The 17,979-nt window shown below is 40.2% G+C and overlaps 1 protein-coding gene across 1 annotated transcript in view; it reads right to left on the bottom strand.

The window, feature by feature from the left end:
- Positions 1–17,979, bottom strand: part of RPF2 (ribosome production factor 2 homolog) — a 44,781-nt gene that overhangs the window by 650 nt on the left and 26,152 nt on the right. Inside the window, exons 7-9 of the mRNA XM_075864230.1 lie at positions 14,107–14,206; positions 1,228–1,330; positions 5–149 (exon numbers count right to left, since the gene is read on the bottom strand). Of these exons, the coding sequence (XP_075720345.1) occupies positions 5–149; positions 1,228–1,330; positions 14,107–14,206 (348 nt within the window). The remainder of the gene's footprint in view (positions 1–4; positions 150–1,227; positions 1,331–14,106; positions 14,207–17,979) is intronic.

Genomic DNA, 17,979 nt, shown 5'->3' with positions numbered 1-17,979 from the left:
GTACCTGAAGGGCTTTAGGACGTCTCAGAGACAGCTTGTAGAGGTCATCAGAAGCCAGATGCGTCCTCCTCATTACAAAATCAAAAGAAGGTCCCATTTCTTCCAGTTCTATTCTGGGTGTCCTGCACCCAGACTTCTTCAATAGTACCCTGTTCATGTCAACAGAAAGCAATAGGTAAGGGGGAAAAAAAGGCACCAACTATGGGAATAGTGAGGGCCATCGGAATACCCTGCTGATAAGTGGTTGATTAACCCTTTAAATACTCTTACTCTCTCTGGGACATTTTTATGTGATCTACTGTGGGATCCAGGACAGGCACTTAGGTTATGTAGAGAACACTTTGTAGGTCTGCTTTTCATAGGTCTTTAAGTCCTCCTCAGGTGGGAACACAGACAGCACAGTATATGGCCCCCTGCTCTCAAATAGCTTATTGTAGAGCACCCCTTTAAGTCTCTAAAACAATCCACCAGTAATTGTGAGCCATTATTAGCTCAGTCTATCAAACGTTATTAAATAGACAGTAGGAAGCGGCTTTAAAAGGGGATAGTGGGCCCCCTGAACTACTGGGCCCCTGTGTACAAATGGCATGTCCGCTCCTGGTTCTCATAATAGTGACACCGTTCGTTACTCATCACACTTGCTCCACAAATACGCCTTCTTCTTAAGTTGTTTCTGCTCCCCTTTGCCCTGCTCTCTGCTAGAATGCATATTAGCCATTACGGTTGGTGACATACATCAATTCAAAGCACTGGTCAAGACTCACAAGTCCCTATATAATTCCATGCACTAGAAAAAGGCAGCGACAGCTGACTCTGCTGCATCTGTCAACCCCATAGACATTGAATTGGCGGTCATCAGTGACCGCCGCTCCATTCAATCTCAGACATCATTCAAATTATGACCACTTTAACAAGGTCCCAAAACCCATCTCTACAAATGTAGTGATAATGGATTCCAGCGCATTCATTAAAAAAATAAAAAAAAATTAAAGGCACCATGAGAAATGCACTTACCACCCCCAATTTAACAATGAGTACAATCAGCGCATAAAAGCCCTTATATAATGCAGAGAAGACACTTCACTGGGATAAATCTACCAAGGTGGTGTTTCGTCAGTCATATAGTAACAGGACAGACTAACCTTGGTGTGGTCTCTCCTCATTATTAATACAATGACAAAAGGAAAAATGACCCAGACCAGGTTAATACAGCGTAAATATACTCACTTGTAGCTACGCATAAAAATCTTCCCATCCACTGCTGTGAAATGCAAGACATGCTCAAGTCCTGCGAGACGTATTGCAGACACTGCTGGTCCTCTAAAGAAATCTACAAATGACAGAAAAAAATAATTGACAAGACAGATCAGCAACTACGTTGCTTAGATTGTGTACTGGTGATATAAAATATGTAATAAATATATTAACACTAGTCCATTTTGACCACAAAACAAAAAGAGCATCGAACAAAAACAAAGGGAAGGAACAGTTGCCTAAAGTAAACGGCCACGTGGCAGATTTAATGTTTTCTTTGATAGTTATCAGTAGCTTTTCATTTGCTGTAGTTGTGTAAATTTTCTTGCATTATTTGTTGCGTACACTTAAAGGCTATGGAAACCTTTAATTTAAAAAAAATTTTTTTTATCTAAACTGCATGTGTTAGTCTAAAAATCATTTTTGCAATTGGTCTTTTTTTAAACAAATTCGAACCGTACATACCATTTCTTCCATCATATGGCTCATACTTCCTTTGAATTTGTTTAATTACAACATTTCTACTCCCTAAACCACCAGCACTGCCAACCTCCATTGTCCCTTAAACTCTTCCCGCGCTTCGCCGCAACTGTAGGACCTGGAGAGGGCTTGCTTCCCGCACCAGGACGTACAGTTGTGGAGCGGATCCCGGTGCACACTGTCTTAACGGACAGTGTCCGGGAACCGGAAGGTCAGCTGTCCCCGACAGCTGACACTCCAGTCTTGCCGGTCAGCGGACCATCGCCGCTGATTTCAGCAATTAACCCCATAAATGCTGCGACCGATTGCGAACGCCGGATTTAAGGGGTTTGAAGCTCATCGGCAGCCCCCACTAAGTGATTGTGGGGGCTGCCGATTAATGTTGTGGCAATCGGAGGCCAGACAATGGCATCTGGGTTGCCAGAGGAGTAGCCTCCGGCTAGTCCTCCTATACTTCCTGTCAGTGTGACGGTCACGTCACAATGACAGTTAGAATACATTATACTACGTAGGTAGTGTAATGTACGCTAGCAGCGATCAAAGCTGCAAGTCTAAATGTCCCCTAGTGGGACAAGTAAAAAAAAAGGTAATAAAAATGTTTTAAAAAAAAAAAAAAAAGTGTAAAAATAAAAGTTATATAAACAAAAAAATGCATTTTTTCCTATATTAAGACTTTCATTATAGGAAAAAAATTAACACGTTAAAATAAGTACAAGTATTTGGTATGACCGCGTTCGTAACGACCAACTATAAAACTATAATGTTATTTTTCCCGCACGATGAACACCCCAAAAAAAAAAAAAATATCAATAAAAAACGACACCAGAATCGCTATTTTTTGGTCACCACCCCTCCCAAAATAGAGAATAAAAAGTGATCAAAAAGTCGCATGTACCCAAAAATAGTAATGATAAAAACTACAACCCGTCCTGCAAAATACAAGCCCTTACACCGCTTTGACTAAAAAATAAAAAAAATAAAGTTATGGCTCTCAGAATATGGTGACAGAAAATACATTTTATAAAAAAGTGATTTTATTGCGCAAACGCTGCAAAACAAAGAAACCTATATACATATGGTATCGCCGTAATCGTATCGACCTGCAAATAAAGTAAAATTGTCATTTATAGCGCACGGTGAACGCAGCGGAAAAAATAAAAATAAATAAACTAAAAAACATTGTCAGAATTGCTTGTTTTTGGTCACCCGGCTTGCAAAAAAATAGAATAAAAAGTCAGAGGAAAAAACCCCCCAAAAAAACGCATATACCCCAAAATGGTACAAATGAAAACTACAGATTGTTCAAATAAGTGAGATGCTGGCCACATATCTATGAATTATTTATTTACCGCAGTATTACACCCTCTTATTATGCCTTGATGTACTCCGCACAGCTTACACATGCCCCCACATTATAAACCAAGCAAAATCTGCGCTCCTAAAGCAAAATGCCGCTCCCTCCCATCTTAGCCCTGCAGCGTACCCAAACAGCAGCTTGCTCCCACATATATGGCATCGCCATACACGGGAGAACCCGCTTAACGTTTTTGAGGAATTTGTCTTCAGTGGTACAAACTGGGCACAACATATTATGCACTAAAATCGCATATCAGTGGAAAATTGCAATATTTACTTTGAAACATCCGCTGTGGATTAACCCCTTTGCGCACTATGACTTAATTGCACGTCATGGTGCGGCGGTTCATGTATGGAGCGGGCTCACGTGCTGAGCCGCCTCCATACGCTGCGGGTGTCAGCTGTGTATTACAGCTGAACACCCGGGACTAACAGACAGGAACAGCAATTGTGCTGTTACAGAAGCCTGTAAAAACAATATACTGCAATACATTGGTATTTCAGTATATTGCACCAGCGATCCAATGATCGCTGGTTCAAGTCCCCTAAGGGGACTAAAAATGTGTCTAAGAATTAAAGTTTTTAGTAGTGAGAATTTTTTATTAATGTTCAAAAAAAAACAAAAACCTTTTCTTATTTTTCTTCTAAAGTAATGTAAAAAAAATAAACAAAATTGGTATCGCTATGTCCGTAAAAAGCCAAACTATTACAATATACCATTATTTAACTCGCACGGTGAACACCGTTCAAAACTTAAATAATTTAAACCGCCAAAATTGCATTTTTTTTGTCACCTTAGCTCTCAAAAAATAAATAAAAATGTAATACAACTTTTTGATCACTTTTTATGCACCAAAAAATGGTCCCAATAAAAACTACAGCTTATCCTGCAAAAAATAAGACCTCCCACCGCTCAATCAACCGAAAAATAAAAATAAAAGTTACGGCACTCAGAATGTGGTGAAACCAAACTAATTTTTATTTCAACAATTAGATTTTTCTTTGTAAAAGTAGTAGAATATAAAAAAAAAAAATATATATATATATATATATATATATATATATACAAATTTGGTATCACCGTAATTGTATTGAGCAGCAGAATAAAGTAAAGTTTTAGTTTTTACCGCACGACGAAAGCTGTAAAAACGAAACCCCCAAAAATGGAATCAATTTTTTTTTCCAATTTCAGCCCACAAATAATTTTTTTTCAGTTTCCCAGTACATTTTATGGTACTTTAAATGGTGTTAATATAAACTACAGCTCCTCCCGCAAGAAATAAGCTCTCACACCGCTCTACTGACAGAAAAAGAAAAAAAGTTATGGCTCTTGGAAGGCAGAGAGTGAAAAACGAAAATAAGAAAGCAAAAAATGGATCAGTCCTGAAAGGTTTAATTCATTTCTAATGAAAAAATGTATGACCACATGTGGAGTATTTCCGTACCTGGGAAAAATTGCTTTACAAAAATTGGTTTGCTTTTTTCTCCTTTATCCCTTGTGAAAAGGAGAAAATTCAACATTTTAGTGGAAAAAATTGTGATATTCATTTTTGCGGCCTAATTCTAATAAATTCTGCAAAAAAACAGTGGGGTCTAAATGCTAACTATATCCCTAGAGCAATTCCTTGTGGGGTGTAGTTTCCAAAATGGGGTCACTTTTGGGGGGTTTCCACTGTTTGTCCCTCCAGGGCGTTGCAAACGCGACATGGCACTGAAAACCAATCCAGCAAAATCTGTGCGCCAAAATCCAAATGGCGCTCCTTCCCTTCTGAGCGCTGCCATGGGTCCAATCAGCAGTTTATTACCACATGTGGGGTATTGCCGTAATCGGGAGACATTGCGTTATAAATGTTGCGGTGCATTTTCTTCGTTATTCCTTGTAAATATTAAAAGTTCCTATGTTATTCAGAAAAAAAAAAAAAAAGCAGATATTCACTTTTACAGACTAATTCCAGTATATTTAGCAAAAAACCTGTGTGGTCAAAGTGCCAACTATACCCTTAGATAAATTCCTTGAGAGGTGTAGTTTCCAAGATGGTCACTTTTGGGGTGTTTCCACTGTTTTGGCACCACAAGACCTCTTCAAACCTGACAAGGTGCGTAAAATATATTAAAAAAAAAAAAAGGAGGCCCCAAAATCCATTAGGTGCTTCTTTGATTCTGAGGCCTGTGTTTCAGTCCATTAGCGCACTAGGACCACATGTGGGATATTTCTAAAAACTGAAGAATCTGGGCAATAAAATATACTATACTTCTTGAACTGCTGCCTTGTCTGCTTTAAAAGAGCCTCCATATTGAGTCTTAGGGTATGTGCACACACACTAATTACGTCCGTAATTGACGGACGTATTTCGGCCGCAAGTCCCGGACCGAACTCAGTGCAGGGAGCCGGGCTCCTAGCATCATACTTATGTACGACGCTAGGAGTCCCTGCCTCGCTGCAGGACAACTATCCCGTACTGTAATCATGTTTTCAGTACGGGACAGTTGTCCTGCAGCGAGGCAGGGACTCCTAGCATCGTACATAACTATGATGCTAGGAGCCCGGCTCCCTGCACTGTGTTCGGTCCGGTACTTGCGGCCGAAATACGTCCGTCAATTACGGACGTAATTAGTGTGTGTGCACATACCCTTACATTTCCCCAGCTTTCTCTTCCTCTCCGCTATAAATCCCATGAGGCTACAGCACAGCATCACATGACCATACCATTTCTGCATGCTGGGGGACACCGATCATCATTCTCTCTATATTCTCCTTTATAAGCCGAGAAACAATTATACAGACAGGGAGGCTGCACTATATTCGTCTACATTGTACCTGTGTGACAGGAACCCGTTTTAGTATCAGTGGTAACTGATTATAGAAGTTTCTGTCCACCCCCCCCCCCCCCCCCATGCAAAATTAGTGTGGTACAGGAACTGCTGAAGCCTGTGATGGCTAGATCTCTATAGACTTAAGAAGAGAAAGCATGTCACCGAGCTGGATGCACAATGCTGCTAAGCAGCTATCCCAGTCTCATATAGAGATAGAAGCAGCAAGAAAACTAACAGATGAGAAACTGACACATAGAATACCATAATGGTACACATGGGAAAGTTTAGTTTTGGCCGGAGTGTCCCTTTAATGGTCTTTGAAGAGATGCCGATATCTGCCTCCTGCTCCCAGCACGCAATTTCATCAGTGGACAAATTGCTGATCTCCCTTTGTACTCAACACTTCCCTCCATTTTTGTAGTGCGTGGAATGGAGTGCTCAATGATTTGTGCATTAAATTAAAAACACTTAGCCAAGTCATTGCCTCCAAAGTTCAAGAAAGGAGTTTTAAAAATGATGGCACGGTGGTACCATGGTCCTACCAATAAACATAGGTGTACCACATTGTTCCAGATGCCTGCTGGAAATGTGGCGAGTCTGTAGGTACAATGGCACATATTTTGTGTGGTTGCCCTTGGGAAGCTTCGGTGATGCATTTCTCCAAAAAATCCATTAAGTAAAAGGACTTTTTTATTCCCAACACTCCTGAAGACTCCCGTTTATGTTTATTAACCAGTTAGTGACCGCCAATACGCCTTTTAATGGCGGCCATTAACCGGCCTTATTCCGATGCATATGCCTTTTTACGGCACTGCATCAGGATAAAGTAAACCGAGCGTCAAATCTCCCTGCTCTCAGCTGCTAGAGGCAGCTGAGGGCGTCCCTGCTCTGCCGGGTGAGATCGATATTAGTATCGATCTAACCCGTTTAACCCTTCAGATGTGGTGCGCAATAGCGTGCACCGTATCTGAGTAGTTTTGGAGAGAGGGAGGGAGCTCCCTCTCTCCCACCGACACCCGGCGATACAATCGCCGAGTGTGTGTCTCCAATGGCAGCCGGGGGCCTAATAAAGGCCCCCAGGTCTGCCTGGAGCGAATGCCTGCTAGATCATGCCGGAGGCAAAAGTATTGCAGTGTATTACAATAGCGATCGGAGAATCGCATATTAAAGTCCCCGAATGGGACTAGTAAAAAAGTAAAAAAAGTTTTTACTGTGTAAAAGTAGTAAAACATACAAAATCTATACAAATTTGGTGTCATTGCAATCGTAACAACCCGCTGAATAAAGTTATTGTGTTATTTATACGACACGGTAAACTGCATAGATTTAAGACGCGAAAAATAGAAATTTCAGGTTTTTTTTCTATTCCCCCCCAAAAAAAAGTTAATAAAAGTTAATCAATAAATAATATGTCCCCCAAAATGGTGCTATTAAAAAGTACAACTTGTCCCGCAAAAAACAAGACCTTATACAGCTATGTCGACGCAAAAATAAAAAGGTTATAGCTCTTGGAATGAGACGATGGAAAAACGTAAAAAATGGCTTGGTCATTAAGGTCTAAAATAGGCTGGTCATTAAGGGGTTAAAGCCCAATTTACATGCAATAAAATCCCTTACTCGCCATCCCAACAGGCTGCAAAAAGATATTCCACATCTTTGGAAATCTCTTGATCCTCTAATCCTGGAAAATTGGTTTGCAGAATTAGCCCAAACCCAACATATGAAAAACCTAAATTGCTCAAACCTCTGAAGACACCACATGGTATGCAACACGTGGCTTCACTGGTCAGCCTTCCTACCCTCTCTCACACCTGCCGCACCCTTGTGAACTGACCGTACCATTGAACCCTTGAAGTACCCTTTGCTATTTTTATGTCTCCTACACACCCCTTTATGTCCTAAGCATTTTTTGGGACCTGCTGTGCCCCTATCTCCCCCTCCATGTTTCCACGGTCTCTTCCTTGCTCCCCCATCATCCCCCCCTCTTTCCTTTTAGAGCCTGTGATTTTGCGAATCTGAGGTTGTTGATACCCTCAAGATGTTTCTCAATGGCAATGTTTGTATTTTTTCGTCTGTTATATATACCTAGGGTTGCACGATGCATCAAAAAAAATAAATAAAAATCAATATTACTTTAATGCCGTGCAGCCTCAAACAGTTCAATACCGTTAATGTATTTTGATACTAAGCTGTGCAGCCTCACAGCGTAGTATTGGAACATATGATTTTAGTCAAAACAGGCTGCGGCTGTGTTATACAGTCACTACCCTGCTCCTCCATTGCCAGCGCTGCACTAATGAGCGGCGGTCTAAGCCTCGAGGACAGAGAACATGGCAGGCGCACTGAAAAACACCACCATGTTCTGTCTTCAGTGCCGGTCGACGATGCTCATTAGTGCAGCGCCGGACGCATCACCTCATGCTGACTGCACGCGCCCACACTCTTGTCAGGAGCGGGGCAATGGCTGTATTACAAAGCCGCAGTCCCGTTCGAACGGCAGAGATCAGAGGAACCTCTGATCTCCGCCGCTATTCCCTTTAATGCTGCGATCAAAGCGGACCGCGGTATTCAAGGGGAAAATGAGAAGGGGGATGCTCCTTGGGTCACATCACAGAGAATCCCTGTGACGCGATCGAGGGACCCCCAGGGCTGTCTGACTATTTCCTGTTAGGGCATACTATCTGTACACAGGCTAATGTACTGGCATATAGATATATGCCAGTACATTAAAGATTAAAAATAAATTATACAAATTTATAGCGGCATTTAGAATGTGTACGCTGTAAAAATTAAAATAAAATTACATTTCTTTCACTTATAAATGTGAGGCATGAGGTGTTCTGAATTTAGTACCTCCATGTGCCTCAAATTAATAGTAATTAACCCAATCATGTACCTCATACATTAACCCAATGTTGTCCATTGTGACTGAGAAACACGATGGGGTTAATTACTATTAATGTGAGGCACATGGAGGTTCAAAATTCATCACACCTCGTGCCTCACATCAGAAAATGGAAGAACTTTTTTTTTGGTGTTGGTAACGTATCGTTTTGGTATCGAGGATCGCAATACACAAGGTATCTAAGTCAAAATTCCGGTATCGTGACAACCCTATTTATGCCAAAATAAAATCTTTGCAGGAGTAAAAGCAAAAAAACAACAACGCTGAACCGTTGAGTTTCTGCAACTTGCATGGATTAAAATACATTGCAAGTTGCAGAATGCCATTCAGACGTGCTCTGAAAGCTTGATCTCCAGTGGCACATGTCTCCTCCCATTGATCTAAGAGGAATGATGCATGTATTCAAAGTTTATTAACTTTGATTTGATGAAGTTGAAGCCAAACTGTTAAAAAAAAAAAACATGTATTAGGAGACCAATCACAAAAATGCTTTTTAGCCAATATTACATGCAATACAATGAAAAAATTTAATCCAAAAAGGTGTCCATTACCTTTAACCCCTTAAGGACGCAGCCTAGTTTTGGCCTTAAGGCTCAGAGCCCATTTTTCAAATCTGACATATTTCACTTTATGTGGTAATAACGTCGGAATGCTTAAACCTACCCAAGCGATTCTGAGATTGTTTTCTCGTGACACATTGGGCTTCATGTTCGTGGTAAAATTTGGTCGATATATTCAGTGTTTATTGGTGAAAAATTGCAAAATTTAGAGAAAATTTTGAAAAAATTGCATTTTTCAGAATTTAAATGCATCTGCTTGTAAAACAGACGGTTATACCACCCAAAATAGTTACTAGTTCACATTTCCCATATGTCTACTTTAGATTGGCATCGTTTTTTGAACATTCTTTTATTTTTCTTGGACGTTACAAGGCTTAGAACATAAACAGCAATTTCTCATATTTTTAAGAAAATGTCAAAAGCCTTTTTTTTAAGGTACCTCTTGAGTTCTGAAGTGGCTTTGTGGGGCCTATGTATTAGAAACCCTGATAAAACACCACATTTTAAAAACTAGACCCCTCAAAGTATTCAAAACAGCAGTTAAAAAGTTTTTTTAACCCTTCAGGCATTTCACAGGAATTAAAGCAAAGTGGAGGTGAAATTTGCAAATTTCATTTTTCTTGCTGAATTTCAATTTTATTCATTTTTTTTTCTGTAACACAGAAGGTTTTACCAGAGAAACACTACTAAATATGTATTTTCCAGATTCTGCAGTTTTTAGAAATGTCCCACATGTGGCCCTACTGCGCTCGTGGACTAAAAGACAAGCCCTAGAAGCAAAGAAGCACCTAGTGCATTTTGAGTCCTCTTTTTTATTAGAATATATTTTAGGCAGCATGCCAGGTTTGAAGAGGTGTTGAGGTGTCAAAACAGTAGGAATCCCCCAATAGTGACCCCATTTTGTAAACTACACCCCTCAAGGAATTCATTTAGGGTTGTTGTTACCATTTTGACCGCACATTTTTTTCACAGCACGTATTTGAATTGGGCTCTGAAATGAAAAAAATGTCATTTTTTCCAATAAAATGTCATTTGTGATCAAAATTTCTTATTTTCACAGGGAACAAAATACCCCATTTTGTTGCCCAATTTGTCCTTAGTGTGGCAGTACCCCATTTGTGGTGATAAACTGCCGTTTGGGCCCATGGGAGGGCTCAGAAGGAAAGGAGCGCTATATGTTTGTTGGAGTCCAGATTTTGTTGGATTGGTTTTCGGGTGCCATGTCGCATTTGCAGAGCCTCAGAGGTATCAAAGCAATGGAAACCCACCAAAAGTGACCCCATTTTGGAAACTACACCCCTCAAGGAATTCATTTATGGTTGTTGTTAGCATTTTGACCGCACAGTTTTTTCACAGCACCTTATTTCAATTGGGCTGTGACATTAAAAAAATGTCATTTTTTCCAATAAGATGTAATTTTTTACCAAAATTTCTTATTTTCACAGGGAACAAAATACTCAATTTTGTTGCCCAATTTCTCCTGAGTGCATCAATACCCCATTTGTGGCAATAAACTGCCGTTTGGGCCCATGGGAGGCCTCAGAAGGGAAGGAGCGCTGTGTGTTCTTTGGAGTACAGATTTTGCTGGTTTGGTTTTCGTGTGCCATGTCGCATTTGCAGAGCCCCAGAGGTATCAAAGCAATGGAAACCCACCAGAAGTGACCCCATTTTGGAAACTACACCCCTCAAGGAATTCATTTATGGGTAATGTGACCATTTAGACCCCATAGTTTCTTCACAGAACTTATTTGAATTGGGCTGGGAATGAAAACAAAATTATTTTTGTCAAATAATATGTAGTTTTGGCTGAAAATTTCTTATTTTCACAAGAAACAAAATACCCCATTCTGTTGCGCAATTTGTTCTGAGTGCCGCAATACCCCATTTGTTGTGATAAACTGCCGTTTGGGCCCATGGGAGGGCTCAGAAGGAAAGGACCACCATTTGGCCTACTCGGGATTTTCTAGTGCGAAGTCATGTATGCAGAAGCCCCTGAGGTACCAGTACAGTTGAAACCCGCAAGAAGTGACCCCGTTTTAAAAACTACACCCTTAAGGCATTCATCTAGAGGTGTAGTGACCATTTTGACCGGAGACCTACACCCCATAAACTGTAATGTGGGTTCTCCCGGGTATGGCAATACCCTACATGTGGCTGTTATCAGCTGCCTGGACACACAGCAGGGCCCAGAGGGGAAAGACGAGGGGGGATAAGCTGTGCGGAGTGCATCAGGGTAAGTAAAATTGGGGTAAATTATAAACCAAGGGATGTATGATAAATTTTAAAACACTTTCATACAGAGCTCTGGTTATTCGGGACACGTGTCACATTGATATATTGTGTCCTCCCTTATCCCCCTCTTATAGCAGACTTGTGGGCTCGCTTCCAGAAGTACTGGGTGCCCCCCCTTCTTGGTCCCTAAAGATTAGGTTCTTGATAATCACCTCTTGAAATTCCAGGAAAGTTCCCGTCTGGCCTGCACATCGACGTAGCACGTACGCATTGTACAAAGCCATCTATATGATGTTCCCGGCCAGCTTCTTATACCACACCGCATGGCGCTGTAGGGCTTCAGGGCTTGATCTTACAAGTCCATCACTCCCATGTACCTATTGTAGTCCAGGATGCAGTCTGGTTTGGGGGTGGCCTTTCCTTCATATATCCTAAACCTGTAGGTATACCCTGATGCACTCTCACAGCTTATACATCTTCACGCCATACCTTGCCCTCTTACCCGGCAGGTACTCGCGGAATTGAACCCTCCCTTTAAAATGTACCAGGGACTCATCAATAGAAATACACTTCTCGGGGGTGTATGCTTGAGAAAACCGGGCACTGGAACGGTCTAATAGGGGTCTCCGTTTAGACAAACGGTCAAAACTGGGGTAATCTCGGGGTGGGCACGGCTCATTATCAGTATAATGTAAGAAGCGAAGTATTGCCTCATTTATTTATTTTTTTAGGTTCCAGTTCAGTTCTGAAGTTGCTTTGAGGGGCCCATATATTAGAAACCCCTATCAAATACCCCATTTTAGAAACTAGACCCCTCAAAGTATTCACAACAGCATGTAGAAAGTTTATGAACCCTTTAGGTGTTTCACAAAAATTTAGAGCAAAAGTAGAGGTGAAATTTACTTTTTTTTTTGTCAGAAAATCCTCTTTATACCATTTTTTTTATAACACAAAAGGATTTATCACAGAAACGCAACTTAATACGTATTGCCCAGATTCTGCAGTTTAGAGAAATATCCCACATGTGGCCCTTGGGCGGTAATGGACTGAAGCACCGGCCTCCGAAGCAAAGGAGCACCCAGTGGATTTTGAGGCCTCTTTTTTATTAGGCACCATGTCCGGTTTGAAGAGGTCTTGTGGTGCCAAAACATTGGGAACCCCCCAAAAGTGACCCCAATTTGGAAACTAGACCCCTTGAGGAATCCATTGTAGTTTTCTTGGGGTGCGTGCGGCTTTTTGATCAGTTTTTATTCCATTTTTAGGTGGCGTGGTGACTAATAAACAGCAATTCTACGATTGTTTTTTTTTCGTTTTTTTTTACAGCGTTCACCGTGCGCTATAAATGACATTCACTTTATTCTGCGGGGCGATACGATTACGGCGATACCAGATGTTTATATTTTTTTTTTATGTCTTATGGCGTTTGCACAATAAAATACGTTTTGTAAACAATCATTCACTTTTTGTGTTACCTTATTCTAAGAGCCATAACGTTTTTATTTTTCAATCAATAAAGCCGTGCGAGGACTTATTTTTTGCGTAACGAACTGTAGTTTTGATCAGTACCATTTTTAGGTACATGCGACTTTTTGATCTCTTTTTATTCCATTTTTTGGGAGGTGAAGTGACCAAAGAATTGTGATTGTGGTTCGGTTTATTATTATTTTATGGCGTTCACCGTGCGGGATAAATAATGAAATAATTTTGTAGTTCAGGCCGTTACGGACGCGGCGATACCAATTATGTATAGTTTATTTGTATATTTTTATTAATAATAAAGGACTGATAAGGGAAAAGGTGGGATTTTTACTTTTATTACTTTTAAATCTTTTATTTTCTAATTTTTACACATCTTTTTTTAACTTTTTTTTCACTTTATTACTTTGTCCCACTAGGGGACATGAGGGCAGGAGGCTCTGATCGCTATTCTAATACACTGCACTACATGCGTAGTGCAGTGTATTAGAACTGTCAGCTACTCACTGACAGCAAGCATAGTGGGTCCTGACGTTGTCAGGACCCACTAGGCTTCCGTCTATGGCATAGCCGGACGCCATTGTTTGGTGTCCGGTTGCCATAGTCACCATCGCCGGCCGCTATCGCGTAGCAGGCCGGCGATGGCAGCTTAACCCCTAAAAAGCCGCGATCTCTATAGAACGCGGCTTTTAAGGGGTTAATCAGCGGGGACACAGCGATCGGTCCCCGCTGTAGGAGCTGTGACAGCTGCTGAACAAGACAGCAGCGTCACAGCTCCTGTATGTGTCGGGAGGACGGCCGAAACGGCCGTTACTCCCGAGACGTACTATTACGGCATGGAGCGCGAACGATACAGCTGCCATGACGTAATAGTACGTCAAGGAGCGGGAAGGGGTTAAACGTATAGTTTTTTTGTGCTTTTTATCTAGCACCAAAATGTCATTCTAATAGTCTTTATTTGTCTTGGGCAGAGGAATTTCTCTAGTCTATTTGTAATACTACCAGCATTTCAGATGTTATTTTCATTACCTATCAGCAGGCTTTTCATTCGTCTATAATCTTCATTTATTTCAAAAGCATCACCAGCAAATATCAGTAGAGGCTTTGTTCCTTCAGTACACTTGGAAGACTGTAAGACAACACAAAAAGAGCATATATCAGAGTAATAAATAAGTAATATAATGTAGCAAACTACATAGGTAAGCAACAATTGAGTCCTAGAACAGCGCAAAACACATCACCCATTCTTAACCCTCCCTTCCCCAAAGGGGGAAGGGCGAGATAAAAATACACATCACGTATTAGTGTTAAATTATTTGAAACATTTACATAAAGATGCTCGGTGTATCTGATGTGGAAATTACCTAGATATAATGTGCAAAATCACGTAACACACTTGAACAGAACATTCAGGTGGAAAACCAAGAAACCTTAGGGTTTAAATGATTTGATCTCATATGCCTATTTATAGCGTAGATAGACCATTTTGAGTAAACCTATTGCCATATAACAGAGTGGTCCACTGCCAATGCTGCTGGACGAAGAAAGAAAGAAAGAAAAAGAAAGAAAGAAAGAAAGAAAGAAAGAAAAAGAAAGAAAGAAAGAAAGAAAGAAAGAAAGAAAAAGAAAGAAAGAAAGAAAGAAAGAGAAAAAGAAAGAAAGAAAGAAAGAAAGAGAAAAAGAAAGAAAGAAAGAAAAAGAAAGAAAGAAAGAAAAAGAAAGAAAGAAAGAAAGAAAGAGAAAGAAAGAAAGAAAGAAAGAAAAAGAAAGAAAGAAAGAAAAAGAAAGAAAGAAAGAAAGAAAAAGAAAGAAAGAAAGAAAGAAAAAGAAAGAAAGAAAGAAAAAGAAAGAAAGAAAGAAAGAAAAAGAAAGAAAGAAAGAAAGAGAAAAAGAAAGAAAGAAAGAAAAAGAAAGAAAGAAAGAAAAAGAAAGAAAGAAAGAAAGAAAGAAAGAGAAAAAGAAAGAAAGAAAAAGAAAGAGAAAAAGAAAGAAAGAAAGAAAAAGAAAGAAAGAAAGAAAGAAAGAAAAAGAAAGAAAGAAAAAGAAAGAGAAAAAGAAAGAAAGAAAGAAAAAGAAAGAAAGAAAGAAAGAAAGAAAAAGAAAGAAAGAAAGAAAGAGAAAAAGAAAGAAAGAAAGAAAGAGAAAAAGAAAGAAAGAGAAAAAGAAAGAGAGAAAGAAAGAGAAAAAGAAAGAAAGAAAGAAAGAGAAAAAGAAAGAAAGAAAGAAAGAGAAAAAGAAAGAAAGAAAGAGAAAAAGAAAGAAAGAAAGAAAGAAAAAGAAAGAAAGAAAGAGAAAAAGAAAGAAAAAGAAAGAAAAAGAAAGAAAAAGAAAGAAAAAGAAAGAAAAAGAAAGAAAAAGAAAGAAAAAGAAAGAAAAAGAAAAAGAAAGAAAAAGAAAGAAAAAGAAAGAAAGAAAGAAAAAGAAAGAAAAAGAAAGAAAAAGAAAGAAAAAAAGAAAGAAAGAAAGAAAGAAAAAGAAAGAAAAAGAAAGAAAAAGAAAGAAAAAAAGAAAGAAAGAAAGAAAGAAAAAGAAAGAAAAAAAGAAAGAAAGAAAGAAAGAAAAAGAAAGAAAGAAAGAAAGAAAAAGAAAGAAAGAAAGAAAGAAAGAAAAAGAAAGAAAGAAGTTACCCCTATAAGAACCACTGCTTTTCCAAGCAACAGTATTTGGCTGTTATCAATGCCACATTGCTTTGTAATGCCTCTGGCACTTTGATGGATACTCTGCTTAAACCCAATTATTGTTGAGGGTAAGGATGCACGATGCATCGAAACTTCGATACAGTTTCGTTACTGTGCACCCTGAAACTGTTCAATACCGGTATTTCATGTATTTCGATAATAAGCTGTGTGGTTGCACAGTTAAGTATAGTAATACATGCATGTAGTTAGAGCGGGGCTGCGGCTGTGTAATACAACCATTACCCCTCTCCTGAGTCCTGAAAAGTGCGCGCGCGGTCAGCATATGTTGCGACCAGCGCTGCACTAATGACAGAACATGGCAGCCGCACACTGAAAAACACCCCCATGTTTGGTCTTCCGTGCCTGCGCCGACGCTCATTAGTGCAGCACCATCCGCATCACCTCACGCTGACCTCGCACTTATTGTCAGGAGCGGGGCAATAGCTGTATTACACACCCAAAACCCCGCTCGTAACTGCAGAGATCAGAGAAACCTCTGATCTCCGCCGCTATTCCACTGAATGTTGCAATCAAAGCTGACCGCAGCATTCAAGGGGTATGCCCTTTGGATCGCGTCACGGGGAATACCTGTGAAGCGATCAAGGGACATACCATATATGGCCAGACAGCCCAGGGTCCATTGCAGGACCGCAGGGCTGTCTGACCATATTTCCTCTTAGGGCATACTGAGGTATGTCCTAACAACTGCCTGTGTACTATCAGTACACAGGCTAATGTACTGGCATATAGATATACGCCAGTACATTAAAGTTAAAAAAAAAACAGTACAAAAACAATAGGTAATGTTAAATAAAAAATAATATTTTTTTTTTACGATAGACTCAATACATAAAATATACACATATTCAGTATAGTCGCGACTAATAACACAAAGCGACATTCAGATATACACGGCTATAAAATAATTGAAAAAAAAAAAAGCTCTTTCACTTATTAACGTGAGGCACGAGGTATTATAAATTTTGACCCTCCATGTGAATTGTCCATTGAAGGACCCCAGGGATTTCTGACCATATTTCCTGTTAGGGCATACTATCTGTACACAGGCTAATGTACTGATATATAGAAATATGCCAATACATTAAAGTTTAAAAATAAAAACAAAAAGTAATGTTAAATTTTAAAAAAAACCTTTTTTTTCTCAATAAACATTAAAATAAAAGTCAATACATAAAATACACATTCGATATCGCCGCGACCATAATAACCTGCACAACAAATTTATAGCGTCATTTAGGATGTGTGCGCTGTAAAAAATAACTGCTTTCTTTCAATTATTAATGTGAGTCACGAGGTGTTCTGAATTTAATACCTCCATGTGCCTCACATTAATAGTAATTAACCCCATCATGTACCTCACACATTAACCCAATGTTGTCCATTATGACTGAGGAACATGATGGGGTTAATTACTATTAATGTCAGGCACATAGTGCTTCAAAATTCAATCACACCACGCGCCTCACATCAGAAAATGGAAGAACTTTTTTTTTTTATTGTTATTGATGGCACTAGTAAAAAGAGTTGCACAGTTAAAGAGGATCTGTCACTAGTTTAGTAATGCCCATTCTCCTAGCTAATCTAATAGGCGCTGTCACACTGATAATGCTAGTGAAAATTGTGTCCCAAAGGTTTATTATTTTATAAGTTATGAGCTTTTTTCTAAACATGTATAATGAGGCTATACTAGACAAGTGGGTGTCAGCACCAGCGATTCTCCTGAGGTGGAGCTACATCACAGCCTCTGACACTGTCCTATCAGCATGAAGCTGCTTCACACAGTGCGAGAGACAGAGGCTGGAGGATGGGGGATCACTTAAAAACAGCCATAACTCGGGCTGTGGACCACCTAGAACCGTAGTCAGTGCCGTAACTATCGCGGTACTAGCCGTAGCGGTTGCTAAGGGGGCGCAGCTTGAGGGGGCCCGTGCCGCTAGCCGAACGCCCCCCCATATGTCCGATGGCGCCGCTAGCAGCCGTAATGGCATGCTACAGTGGTAGCGACGCTACTACGGGGCCCGTGCCGCCGAACCTCTAACATATGTGGGCCGGGCGACACGAGCCCCCACATGCCTGGGGGCATCGCTAGCAGGGGAGGGGGCCCCGGTGCTAGCGACAGCCACCCCCTCTTGCAGTAATTGTACCTGCGTCTATAGCACGCAGGTACGAATACATGCATTAGCGCGGAATGGTCGGGCATGTT

This window comes from Rhinoderma darwinii, chromosome 4 (genome assembly GCF_050947455.1).
Source record: "Rhinoderma darwinii isolate aRhiDar2 chromosome 4, aRhiDar2.hap1, whole genome shotgun sequence".
NCBI classification, from domain to species: domain Eukaryota; kingdom Metazoa; phylum Chordata; class Amphibia; order Anura; family Rhinodermatidae; genus Rhinoderma; species Rhinoderma darwinii.
This window is presented reverse-complemented; position numbering and strand designations above follow the sequence as displayed.